General features: G+C 44.6%; 1 protein-coding gene across 4 annotated transcripts in view; it reads left to right on the top strand.

Annotated features, from left to right (window-relative positions):
* Positions 1-7: 7 nt before the first annotated feature.
* The window catches only part of SIAE (sialic acid acetylesterase), a 38,070-nt gene continuing 24,081 nt past the window's right edge, over positions 8-13,996 (top strand). Inside the window, exons 1-3 of one of the 4 annotated variants that reach the window (XM_060404243.1) lie at positions 8-115; positions 4,617-4,778; positions 13,812-13,984. In XM_060404243.1, coding sequence (XP_060260226.1) covers positions 4,655-4,778; positions 13,812-13,984 — 297 coding nt within the window. In that variant the 5' untranslated portion in view covers positions 8-115; positions 4,617-4,654. Of the gene's footprint in view, positions 126-4,616; positions 4,779-13,808; positions 13,985-13,996 lie in introns of all 4 variants that reach the window. The other 3 variants (XM_012101836.4, XM_027959848.2, XM_004019503.5) reach the window with 3 other exon arrangements.

Here is a 13,996-nt window from a genome sequence, read left to right as displayed (position 1 = left end):
CGCCCTCGCTGGCGTCCATGCCCCGAGGCCTGCGCGGCGGGGACGGCTTCTTACCGACATGATTGCGTCGGGAATTGTCTTGGGTCTGGTGCTGCGGTTATTCCTGCAGGCCCACGTAAGTGCAGGTGAGGAGGCCGCCCTCGGCCCGACCCCTGCCCATCCGTCGGCCTGCGAGGACTCCGAGATTCCGTGTCCTCCGCAGGACCGCCCCCGGCGCCTGCTTCTCTAGATCGGGCAAGGATCCCGGGGCAGGAACCGGGTTCTACGGCACAGGCCTAGGTTGCAGGTGTCTGCTAGGCCGGAACTCCGGCCCGTCTGCTTCTTCCACTCCCTTCCAGCGCCCTTATGACGCCTTGCGTGGGGCAGCGAGAGAGTTGGGTTTATCGCAGGAGGGGAGGCCCAGGTGTGCCCAGACTGAGGCTCTCAGGGTCTTTAAAGAACTGCGGGGGAACTCGAAGGGGAGGGGGCGAAGCTAGTTAGATAATATTTGGAAACGGGTGACTGAGTCATCCAAAACGTTTCAGTGCTGCCCCCTCAGTGGTACCGTTGGGGAGGGTTTGCCCCGGGTTGGATTCCTTGGGGGAATTAACTTTACTAGTTTAAGTGGTGATGATGGCTAAGACAGAGCCCCCTCACCAGCTCGGAGTATTTAAGACTCAGCTTTGATTCCTGCTCGCGGGCATTGATAGTGGGATAATAGCCGTTTTCTTGGGGAGGAGGATGACTCATTTTGACTATTTTCTGGTCATATCGTGTCGTTTGACCCCGGGCTGGACGCTGGGTCACAGAAAAGAAAGTTTAAGTGGGAGAACAGACTGCGTGCAGAAAAAGGACTCTTGCTCTGTGTATGAATCTGCCAAGTACATAGATGAAGACAAACTGCAGTTCATGAAGGGTTTTCGGGGTTTAACAAAGGCGTAAACTAGCCTCTGTGTATCATTTCCTGATTCATCCCCACACAGTGACGTTTGAGTCCAGTATATGAAGTGGGGAGAAGGGAAAGAGGGCCATTATTAGTTTTTATGTTAAAGGCTGTTAACCGTAACATCAGTATTTATCTTTGCCTTTGGGTCATATTGTTACATAACCTTCATTAACAATGACTTTATTTTTTCATTCATTGATGCTCTAGATTTTCTTTCCTTGGTATTTGGTTGCATATCCGGACTTCTTCAAATCATTCCCTCTCTTCCCATGTTTATCATGTAATATTTGAAATGTACATGAACATATGTAGCAGTGAAGCAATAAAATGAACACCCAAGGGCTTTACACACAATTTAAGAGCTAGACTGTTGCAGTTTTATTGAGACTCCAAGGATATTCCTTCCCAAGGGAGCCAGAAGTAACCACTGCCCTCATGGTGTCAATCTTTTAATGACTACTTTTACCATCCCAGAACACTAATTCTTGTTTTTCTACTCTGACACCAAAATGAAGAAAAAATTGAAGACCTAAAACAAAAAATTCAAATCTTAAGGGTCTTGTAGTTGACAAAAACACTGACCAGTCCCACCACCTTTCTCGTTCTGTTTTGTCCATTGCTCCATTCCTTGGTAATGGACCACTGTCTACTGTTGTCAGCTTGGAATGTGAGCTTTATAACGACAAGGAATGTGACCTTTCTTTGCTTTACCACCAGTATCTAACTGTGGCAGAGTAGTGATTGCAGTAATCTTGGAATCGAGTGGCTTCATTTCCTTTCCTGTCCTGAACTACCTGTGTGATTTGGAGCCAAAGAAGTTTAACATCTGTCACGTGACTAGTTCTCTGCCTGCCACAGTTAAGCTCCCCAGTAGAATGTAAGCTTCCTGCTGGCAAGGAATTTTGTCTGCCTTCCCTGCCCCCACTGCTTTCCCAGTTGTATCCTCAGTGCCTAAAATTGTGCCTGGCACATAGTGCATGCTAAGTTGCTTCAGTCGTGTCTGACTCTTTGCAACTCCATGGACTGTAGCCCGCCAGGCTGCTCTCTCCAAGGGATTTTCCAGGTAAGAATACTGGAGTGGGTTGCCATTTCCTTCTCCATGGCACATAGTCAGTTCAGCCCCTCAGTTGTGTCCGACTCTTTGCGACCCCATGAACCGCAGCACACCAGGCCTCCCTGTCCATCACCAACTCCTGGAGTCCACCCAAACCCATGTCCATTGAGTTGGTGATGCCATCCAATCATCTTATCCTCTGTCGTCCCCTTCTCCTCCTGCCCTCAATCTTTCCCAGCATCAAGGTCTTTTCAAATGAGTCAGCTCTCTGCATCAGGTGGCCAAAATACTGGAGTTTCAGCTGCAACATCAGTCCTGCCAATGAACACCCAGGACTGATCTCCTTTAGGATGGACTTGCAGTCCAAGGGACTCTCAAGAGTCTTCTCCAACACCACAGTTCAAAAGCATCAATTCCTCAGTGCTCAGCTTTCTTTATAATCCAACTCTCACATCATGACCACTGGAAAAACTGTAGCGTTGACTAGATGAATCTTTGTTGACAAAGTAATGTCTCTGCTTTTTAATATGCTGTCTAGTTTGGTCATAACTTTCCTTGCGAGGAGTAAGCGTCTTTTAATTTCATGGCTGCAATCACCATCTGCAGTGATTCTGGAGTCCAGAAAAATAAAGTCTGCCACTGTTTCAACTGTCTCCCCATCTATTTGCCATGAAGTGAACATAGTGGGCAACTTAAAATATTTGTTGAAATAAATAATATGCAAATTATTTAAAAAAATTACCTAATCTACTTGGGCCTCAGTCTGTTGATGAGTAAATAACATGATTCTACCCTAGGGTGTAAAAGATCCTTTCCATGTCTAAAATTCTGTAACTCAGAACAGTGTCGTGCACAAACAGGTTCAGCGGATGCGTGTGGTCAACAACAGACTAACTGAGGGGGTGGGGGAAGGTACTTTCCCCCAGTGTTTGAGCAGGTGGCTGCACACACCCAGGACCCCTCATTTGCATGGTCTCAGGCCTGCAGCCAGCCCCCTCCAGTATTCTTGTCTGGGAAATTCTGTGGACAGAGGAGCCTGGTGGGCTATGATCCACGGGGTCACAAAAGAGTCTGACACGACTTAGTGACTAAACAACAATAACGCCTTCAGCAGCCAGTTTTCTTCAATCTCTTCCCTACCCCATCCTCTTTCTGCTTAGCTCTTAGGCCTTGGGTTTTCAGGTTTTGTTCCATTTGAAGTACTTACCCAAGACTAGGTCTTCCCACACATGCGCCTCTTCCCTTCCCTCCAGCAGGCTGCCAAAAGTGCTTATGCAATTCTAGACTGTTGTAGTCTCATCTTAGAGCATTTTGCTTCTGGTAGCTGTGCATCTCCAGCCCAGTGGGTCTTCTGGATGATCTTTGATTGCCATGTAGATTTATGATGGGACAAGCTCCTAAGAGAGAGCTGAGGGACTGGGCTGTTATTTGAAGTGCAGGACAAATAGGCCACCAAGTCTGTGTAGGAGACCCATTAATGTTGCTGCCCTGTTAAGTATAGCCTGAGGGGCTGCCGTCATTTGGAGCTTCCAGGGAGAAAAAAATGTCAACTTTGTTAGTTCTGATTCTCTTTCCTGCCTATCATTTTTATTTAAAACACTCGAAAAAAAAAAAATCTTAATTTTGTTAATTATTTTCTTCTAGGGGGTTTTGGTTTGTTTTCTTCAGATAAAGTGGGATGTAAGTGAAAAAGTTTTTTTTTTTTCCTTCTCTTATTAAGTTTTGATGAATTCACTGAGATAATTTGGATAGATACTTGTTATTAATAAAATACTTTGATATAGGCTAGAGGTTAAAAATAGGAATGATCTCGTTAAAATGAATTCTTATTCAGCCTTGTTAGTGACTGTCTAGAATAGAATCCACAGTTTCAAGGGCTCTTTTTCTTTTCATATAATTTAGCATGCAAAATGGGCAAATTGCAAGGAAAGACCTTTGGTTCAGACACTTTGACCTTCTCTCTCTCACTGACCTTATTTTTTGCATCTTAATTGATTTGAATTTACCTTGGAAGGAGTCAGACTTGTCACATATACTCATAAAGATTTATTTAGAATTTTCAGTGGGTTGTCAGAAAAACACAATAAGGAGAGTTATTTGAGGGAAATTGACACAGAGAATGGAAGAGGGGAGATAAAGAGTGGAGGGAAAAGATTAGAAAGGGCTGTGATGGAGAGAGGCAGCCTCTTTATTCCAAGCTATGAGGAGTGGGAGTGGTAATGGAAAGTAGGGAAAGGAAGTGGTTTATTTTTCTCATAAATACCATCTGTGAGATGCATAAAAAGAGCATGTTTGGTGATTTTGGGGGGAGGGAGTCAAGCGTTAGGGCCAGGTGTGAGAGCAAAGGAACATGAGGAGCTTTGAAGGGGAGGAGGCATGTATTAAATGGGTTGTCCCAGGCTCTTTGAATTTTCCCTACTGGTCATCTTGTTCTATGATGCATACTGCTGGAAACTGTCCTTGTAATGCTGCTTACCTAATTAGGAAGAATAAGATCTAGTTTTAGAAAACTGAAAGGACAGGGTAACTTGGAATTCTCACGTATTAAGACTGTGTGTTCCTCGCTGTTCCACCAGATTCAATCTGGCTCTGAATCTCTCCAATGATGCTCTTCTAAATGTTTGCTGGATTTTTCAGATGTTGGTTTTCGCTTTGCTTCGTACATCGATGACTACATGGTGCTGCAGAGGGAGCCTGCAGGGGCAGTGATCTGGGGCTATGGCGCACCCAGAGCCACAGTGACAGTGACGCTGTGCCGAGAGCAGGAACCCATCATGAAGAAAGTGACCAGTGTGAAAGGTAAGACAGGTCAGCCTCTGTTCAGCTTTTGTCTTCTTCTGCCACCTGCTGGATGATGTGAAAATGAGTGCCAATAGTCCAGCTCAGGTTACCCATCCATCCACCCATCTAAGTTACTTGAATATTTACCATGTGCACTGAGGATACAAAGAAAAATAAGACCAAGTCAAAGCCCCTGTCCTCCAGGGTCTCGTGCAGTATGGGAATAGACATAAAGCCACACAGTGGGTGTGGTCAGTGCTGATGGGAGGTGGATATGGAGTGTCATGGGATGCAGAAGAGAAACACCTCACTCAGGTTGGATGGTAAGGGAAGGTTTCTGCTGGAAGTGACATTTGAACTGAATCATGTGTAAAGGAGAGGTCATCGTACTGGGAGGGTTAAGAACCTAAGCCCTGGGATTCACCGTTCCCGTTCAGATCCTAACTGTTTCTTAATGGCTATATGCCCTTGGACATGTTATTTAACATCTCTGCGTCACAATTTCTTTATTTTAAAACAGTGATAAAAATAATATTTAGGATTATTTTGAAGATTAAATGAATTAGCACATATCAAGTACTTCGAACTTATCAAGTACTTCAAGAACTTATTATGCCTGGTGCATAATAAGTACTGAATAAGTGTTAGCTGTTGTTATTTCTGGGCTTCCCACTGGCTCAGTGGTAAAGAATCTGCCTGCCACTGTAGGAAACACAGGTTCGATCCTTGGGTCAAGAAGATCCCCTGGAGAAGGAAATGGCAACCCGCTCCTGTATTCTTGCCTAGGGAATCCCATGGACAGAGGAGCCTGGTGGGCTACAGTCCATGAGGTCACAAAGAGTCAGTCATAACCTAGTGACTAAACAACAACAACATTGTTATTGCTGTCATGATTATGATTATGTTATTTAGTTAGTCACTCGGGTATTTACTGAGTCACTACTATGTGTCAGATACAGGGTTAGGTATTGGTTATCCAGTGATGAGCAAAACAGAAAAGCTTGGAGGTTAGGGGAGGAAACAGAAAAATATAATCAATTACAGTGAAGCGTGATGCCACAGTGGGGAAGTATAGAGTGCCGTGGGAGTGCTTAGGAGGGATAGTAAACTTAGTCTAACTATCCAGGGTCAAGAAGATCCCCTAGAGAAGGAAATGACAATCCACTCCAGTGTTCTTGCCTGGAGAATCCCATGGATAGAGGAGCTTGGCAGGCTACAGTCCATGGGGTCTCAAGAGCTGCGCCCAACTTAGTGACTACACCACCACCACCAAGGCTTGTTTTGAAAGCTGAGCAGGGCAGACCAAGTAGAGGGAGCAACCTGGGCAAAGGCATGGAGGTGTGAGTGAGCCTAGTTACTGGAGGAGCGACAGGCAGGTTGCTTTGTCTGGACCGCTAGGGTGTGTGATGGTGGATGGCAGGAGATAAGGCTGGGAATGGAGGGAGGCTTGTTTGTCGTTGCCAGGGAGTATATACACTACTTTGGATAGATGGCTTTTAAGCAGCAAAAGAACACAACCAGATCTGTATTTTAGAAAGATTACTCTGGCTCCACTGGGGAAGAAGAATTGGAGATGGATGAAACGAGAGGTAGGTGGGACCTCTTAGTAGGCTGTTACAGTATTCAGGCGATAGACAGGGAAGGCCTGACCCCAAGTAGTGGCTGTGAGGGGATGTTCAGCAAGGTGAGAATTAGCAGTTAGCAGACTTCATGAGCAGAGAGGGCATACAGAGGCATCTCTGCCTAGAAGAGATAAGGATGCATTAGGTAGTGTGTGGAGAAGCTTGAAGTTCCAGGATGCAGGAAGGCAGGTTCAGGGCTGGGTCAAGTGGAGACCTGGTTGTATTATATCTCAGTTAGAGGTCTCTCTACAGCTATGGGATGTTGAGGTGAGAGTCAGACAGGTGAGGAGGCTTCTCTGGAGTGGGTGGTGTTAATGTGGGGGTTGGTGGCTTAATAAGGGACTTGAATATACAAGTGACAGCAAAGCTTGTGAAAATTTTATTGGCCCCTGAAAACAAAGATTACCTGATTAGTTTTGTCAATGTACAGGACCAATATTCAACCAGAGTGATGCAGACGCTGGTGCAGACTTTTAATAATTCATTTCCAGGGCCTTCCCTGGTGGCTCTGGTAAAGAATTGCCTGTCGATGCAGGAGACCTGGGTTCAGTCCCTGAGTAGAGGAGATCCCACATGCGATGGAGCAGCTAAGCCTGCGCACCACAACTCTTGAGCCTGTGTCCTAGAGCCTGTGCTCTGCACCAAGAGAAGCCACCACCACGAGAAGCGCACACACCACAGCTGGAGAGTAGCCCCCATTTGCTGCAAGCAGAGAAAGCCCGCGCAGCAACGAAGATGCAGGACAGCCAAGGATAAAAAAAAATGCATTTCTTTCAACAAACATAAAGAGAGTATGTACTAAGTACTAGGCATAGATGCAAGGTAAGTGCTTCTGGTTCTCGGGTTTTAACAAGACTTTTTAGCAGAAGAAGCTTACTGGGTGAAATTCAGAGAGCTGAAAGGGAAGCTTAAGCTGACTGAGAAGTTGTTCTCCGTTAGATATAAACGCTGTTGGTGACTTGTAGGATATACTGAAAGTGAAGAAGTTGGGAGACTAGTCGTGCTTTTTTTTCGTGTTGTGTCATCTCAGAAATAAGCAATATGGAGTACAGGTAGTGGTACTCTCAGTGAAATGACATTGACTTAAAGGAGCTAAAGGATTGATGCAGTTTAATTAAGTTTTGGCTTCCCAGGTGCTTCAGTGGTAAAGAATCCGCCTGCCAGTACAGGATATGCAGGCGATGCAGGTTTGATCCCTGGGTCAGGATTATTTTTAATTAATTTTAATAATTAAAACAATGTAAAACAATTATTTAAATTTTTCTGACTGTACCCCACAGCATGTGGATCTTAGTTCCCCAACCAGGGACTGAACCTGCACACCCCCCAACCCCTGCACTCCTAGCATTGGATGCACAGAGTCTTAACTGCTGGACCCCCAGGGAAGTCCCAAGAATTGATGTAGTTTAAAAATAAGAAATAGGATTTCTTTGGTGCTAATAATTAACATTACCAATTAATACTTAGGAGACAGAGGTTGCACACTACTGTAGAAATAGAGAAAGCACATAATATGTAGCTTTTCAGTCTTAAAAATGTCCTTATGCATTATTTTTAGTTTTTTTACCCTTTCATGGCTGTTGCAGGACCAATATTTGGAGACAGAGACAGCGCAGGAGAGTAGGTGGTGACAAGAAGAAATAAAAGCTGATAATTAGGAGATAAGCCCCTCTCCTTCTTTAGTGAACCTGTTCACTTATCTTGAGTTCAATTCTGTAAATGCCAGTTCAGTTCAGTTCAGTTCAGTCGCTCAGTCGTGTCCGACTCTTTGCGACCCCATGAATCGCAGCACGCCAGGCCTCCCTGTCCATCACCAACTCCCATAGTTCACTCAGACTCACGTCCATCGAGTCAATGCTTATTATTTATAATAAGCTAGAAACCCTAGAAAATTCAAAGAAGAATGTAAGTCGTGTCCACCCTCCAGGAACCCACTCGCTCATGCTGTCCTTTCCTTTCCCATTTAGCAGTTTAGGTTCAGCTTCAGTCGCATCGCTGAAAAGTGACGCATCATTTGGAGTTTGGATGTATAGCAGCAAGTGAAGGGAACCAAGTGATTCATGGACTGTTGATGGGAATTGCATGGGAAAAGGGATTGTTGTTATTGATGGGGTCAGGAAGGGGGCAGATCTATTTGGTAGGCTCTCCACACTGGCTTGGTAGAAAAAAAAAGGTACAATAGTTTATACAGATCCATAAAATAACTTCAATGGACAGCTTGCTCTGTCCTGCCCATGAAGCAACATGGATAAAGTGATATTTGGAATAAAAAAGATAGACATGTAGGAAATTTCACTGGGTAGTGAAGAAAATGTGTCTCAAAGAAGATACTGTGGGGCATTTTGAAGGGTTGACTTCTATTTAGATTCTGATGACGACCTTGGATTTTCAGCCAGACTACCTCATTTGGCCACTCTGTCCATCTCTGTTAATATTTAACTTATTACCTATAATCCCCTAAGTGCCCACAGCAAAGTGGAATTTAATGACATAAAGGGTTTTGTCCAGTAGACTGACACTTGAGCTTTGGGAAAATTGAGACCTGAGGGATGGCTGGGAATATGGTAAGGTTCTGGGCCTGTTCAAGGTATGTCGTCCGGTGACGCATAATGCTTCTTTCAGACCCAAGGTGTAAACTTGGGGCATGGAGTCTGTATCCTCTCACTTTGACACACGTCAGGGATGCACCTACAGGTGATAAAATGAAAGTGTATCTACTTGAATTTGTCATCATGATTGAGGTAAACAGGAAAACACACAAAGCCTAAGCCTCTTAGAAAGTCAAGAATCTCCGGCACTAGTTTTCTGTGTCACATAGTAAGTTATCGCCAACTTAGGTGCTTAAAACAACTTACTTTTACTACCTCTGTCGATCTGAAACTTGGCCATCGTTTAGCTGGGTTCTCTGCTCAGAGTTTCAGAAGGTTGAAATCAAGGTGCTGGCTGGGCTGAGTTCTCATCTGGAGGCTCAACTGGGGAGTGATTAACTTCCAGGCTCCGTTAGGTTGCTGGCAGAGTCCTGCCCTTGTGCCTGTAGAATTCATGGCCCTATCTCTGAAGCTTCACATCTCTGACCTCTAGACCCTACTTAAAGGGCTCACCTTCTTTAGGTCAGGCCCACCCAGGACAATCTCCCTTTGAGTTAATTTCAAGTCAACTGATGAGGGATTTTTCATTATACCTGCAAACCCCCTTCATCCTTTCCAGGTAACATAACCTAATCATGAGGATGGTATAGAATCCCCTCTGCCATTTTCTGTTGATTAGAAGCAAATCATGAATTCTGCCAGCACTTGAGGAACTCTGCAAGGGTGTGACTTATTGGGGGTCATCTTTGGCTGTGTCTGCCATAGCAGGCTATAGATTAAGGAATTTATAGGAACAGTTTTATTGATAGAAAAATATTTAAGCTTTTTTTTTTTTTTTCATTCATGGTGGCAGTAGAGATGAACTTTATACAGAATAATGCAGGTCTGGAAGGGGTAGTTTGGGCAGTAAGGCCTCCTTTACCTCCAGGTCACTTCCACAAACCAGTGAGCCTGTCTGCGGTTGGTGGGGTGCCAGGGTTCTGTGGGGGAACGGTGACTGGGGGCTTCTTTCTGATCTAGGTTTTTCCTCTTGGAAAGGGAAGAGTTGTTGGATAATTTTCCTTTTTCTCTTCTTGGCTGCTGAAATTTGGCACAATAACCTGAAAAATAATTAACATCTGATGTGAATGGCAAAGAGGAAAAAAGCAAGATGTGCTTTATGACTAATCATGTCTCTAGACCCATTATTTTCTTTCCTTTTTTTTTGCCTTTGATTTGTTGATTCTTCCCATTTTGAGGTGGGGGCTGGTCTGGAAGTGAAGAGAAGTGAAGTCGCTCAGTCGTGTCAGACTCTTTGCAACCCCATGGACTGTAGCCTACCAGGCTCCTCTGTCCATGGGACTTTCCAGGCAATAGTACTCGAGTGGATTGCCATTTCCTTGGAGAAAACATGGAGAGAGTTCTTTTCTTATGCCTGTGGCTGGAAAATGAAGAGAAGAGGGACAGTGAGAAATAGGCCACCAGACACACTAGTGGTTGGGCAGGAAGACACAGAGCCCCAGTCAGTTTGCGTGGCTTTCTTGTCAGTATAACCCAGCACTGGGGTTTGCTCTCTGCCCTTACTTGGTGACGCTCCTGGCACATGGTGAGCACGATGAAGGAAGGACATGTATCCTCCTGGATGGAAGAAGAAAGAATGGAGGAAGCAGATGTTTGATTGCAGCAAAAATGAGCATTTACAGAAACCTGGGCCTGGATTGGTAAGAGATATTACAAGATGGCAAGTGATGGGGGCCTAGAGGAAGGACCCAGAACAGCTGTTGCTCAGAAAGCCCATTGGGGTCAGCAAACGCCGGCTGAATAGTGAGCTTCAACTCTTGGTGGTCAGTTACTCAGTTTTATCACTTGGACTCAACCTAATGGACTTGGTGGGTCAATGGTTTCTGAAATCTACAACTGGACTTCACTGGCCTGTGGTCAGCTCCACTTAAACAGGCAGTCCTAAATGGATGGGCCAAGGCTGAATCAGTGCTCCTTGTGGACCATCCCACCCTTGCCTTCAGTCTAAGAAACAGTCTTCACGAGGGCTGCTCTCCTTTGTATACACTTTCATGTCTGACTCTGTGACCCCATGGACTGCAGCATGCCAGGCTTCCCTGTCCTTCACTATCTCCCAGAGTTTGCTCAGACTTATGTCCATTGAGTCAGTGATGTCATCCAAACATCTTATCTTCTGTCACTGCCTTCTCCTCCTGCCTTCAGTATTTCCCAGCATCAGGGTCTTTTCCAGTGAGTCAGTTCTTGGCATCAGGTGGCCAAAGGGTTGGAGCTTCAGCTTTAGCATCAGTCCTTCCAGTGAATATTCAGAGCTGATTTCCTTTAGGATTGACCCATTTGATCTCCTTGCAGTCCAAGGGACTCTCAAGAGTCTTCTCCCGCCCATGGAAGTAAATCTGCATTGTTTTAAACTGCTTGTTTCTGAGTTAGTTTGACCATTAATAACCTCTCTGTAGTGGAGCTGGTTTCTCCTGCCTTGTGTGGCAGTTAACTTTATTTGACCCTCATTGTGTCAGAGTTTTTCTTTTATGAAGTAGGAGAGGAAAAAGAGCTAAAAACTAAAAGACTCGGGGACTAGAACAGAAGGAAGTTCTCAAGGTCTTTGAGGAAGTTGAGAGGTTTCCTAGAGGGAGTGGTTCTGGAGAACAAGGCTCAGATCTTGATGCCTGGTTCTCTTCAGACGCTTTGGGCTCTAGGCGGAGTGCCTCCTCTGGCTGAGGTAGGGGGGTGGTGCTGTGTTTTGCCCAGCTTCCTCCCCTTTTCCTTCTTTGCCTTTTTATTGCTGGGCAGCAGAGCTTTTCAGAAGCTCTGGGGAAGGTGGTTTTCCACACCAGCCATATTGCTTGGATGGAGACTAAGTGCAAACACCTAATTAATAGCAGTGACTCAGAATAGCATGTACTGTAGTAGAAGGCTCAAAAAATAACCCTGTCCTGGGTTTTCCAGAGATTGACCGCATTATCACAAATGAGTAACGTTGATGGCATGAGGACAGAGCTCCGATAAGAAGCCTGGGAAGACCTTGGCAAGGCTGTGGTTGGGACAGATTGGAGAGTCTGCCTGCTCAGACAAGAGCACCATACGGATCACCTCACACCTGTGCGGTGCAATCTGTGCTCGCTGCCCACTATTTCCAAAACAGTGGTTTTTGTGCTTTAGGTGCATTTTGCATTTAATGTGTTGATGTCTGTGGCGATTGGTAGTGTAAAAACAGTAGCAGACATTCGGTCCTGAGCTCAGTTGACCTCTCACAGGTGGGAATAGCAGACTCAATTGGCTCTGCCTCTAAGAGGAGTGACCGTGAGCCCTTTCACTGTTGCCTAAGGGTTTTGGATATTTCTCCCAGACTCTGAGTAATCTTTTACCATTTCAGCCTTTACCCATCTCCTGCCAGGTGTCTGGACTTCTCCCTTTAGCTCTTACTGACTAGGAGGATCTTAGCATGTGGTACAGAGTAGGCACTTGGCTAGTATTTTTGTTTTTTAGTATTTTTATAATTGATCTTTTTTTCTGGTTGGTACAATAACCTTGGCTTCTCAGGTGGCTCAGATGGTAAAGAATCCTGCCAAGCAGGAGAAGTGGGTTCAATCCCTGGGTCAGGAAGATCCCCTGAGAAGAAATGGCAAGAGAAGGAATGGCGACACATTCCAGTATTCTTTGTTTTTCCCTTCAGTATTCTTGCCTAGAGAATTCCGTGGACATAGGAGCCTGGTGGGTCTGTGGGGTCGAAAAAGAGTTGGACATGACTTAGTGGACTCAACAACAACAACGATAACCTTAGGATGCCTCATTTGCCGTTCTTGCCATTCCTTCCCTTTGAATTGATATTGACCTGATGGGCACAAATTATCAATCAGTCCATATTCTTCAACATTATGCCAAGAATATTTCTTTTAAAATGATCATCTCTCTGTTTTATCTATTTTCTCCTTCCACTTCTTCAACTTTGTTCGTGTGGTTTGGTTCTCCTAGGCATAATTTTGCCACTTGGAAGATATTCTTCTTAGGTTTCCGAGTATGATGTTGGCAGTGGTGGTGGTATGAGTGGGTGAGAGGTGGGAAGGTGGTGGGGGGGTGGTTCCTAAGGAATATGCAATGAATTTCTGAAATAGGGCCTTGGATGGCTTTTCATCTCCTTAATTGAGTCCGAAAACATTAAGACTGGTAAATAACTCTGAAAATAATTAATTGGGCAAGTCTAAATATCTTCTTCAAAGAGAAATGAATTTATTTGCCTCCTACTACTTCTTTGTGTCCGTTTATCCACTCACCTGTTTAACTGTAGATAGAAGAGCCCAGAACCACTGGTGTTTTTAATCCCCAAGAGCAACATGGGGAGGAGGTGGGGGTGTTGATGACAAGGATGGTACCATCAATGTAAGTTTCAGATGATGAATGGTTTTCTCTAACCTGTGCTCATATTTGATTGGATAGTTACTAGTTTGGGGCACTGTAAATCTGTTAGATTATGATTATGTTGATTCTGACAGTTTGGTGGTATAGTAAGAATTTCCATCTCGCGTTTTTGTATTAAACTCCCTTGCATTTAATATCTGTATTTTTGTCTGTCCTCGCTTAGGATTATAACTGGGTGATTTACTTTTCTTATAAATGCTTCAGTTAAAAGTAAGGAGGGATTGGTACAGATTAAAGAGAGCCACACTACTGCTTTTGTTATTTCTGTTGACATGTCTAAAATTTGGCTGGTCTTCATAGCTTTGGATCCAGTTCATCACAGAAGAGGGGAATTGCCACAAATAAGTCTGATGCATGACTCTGGGCTTCAGTTTCATTTTGGTGGATTGATTCATTAATTCCTTGGAGCCTTGTTATTATTTCAGCAGACTCTAACACCTGGACAGTGGTACTGGATCCTATGAAGCCTGGTGGACCTTATGAAGTGATGGCACAGCAGAGTCTCGGGAGGATAAACTTCACTCTGAGAGTTCATGATGTCTTGTTTGGAGACGTTTGGCTTTGCAGTGGGCAAAGTAACATGAAGATGACAGTTTCACAGGTAATTTGCAAA

This window comes from Ovis aries, chromosome 21 (genome assembly GCF_016772045.2).
Source record: "Ovis aries strain OAR_USU_Benz2616 breed Rambouillet chromosome 21, ARS-UI_Ramb_v3.0, whole genome shotgun sequence".
Taxonomy (NCBI): domain Eukaryota; kingdom Metazoa; phylum Chordata; class Mammalia; order Artiodactyla; family Bovidae; genus Ovis; species Ovis aries.
Note: the sequence above shows the minus strand (reverse complement) of the source record. Positions and strands in the feature narration are given on the sequence as shown.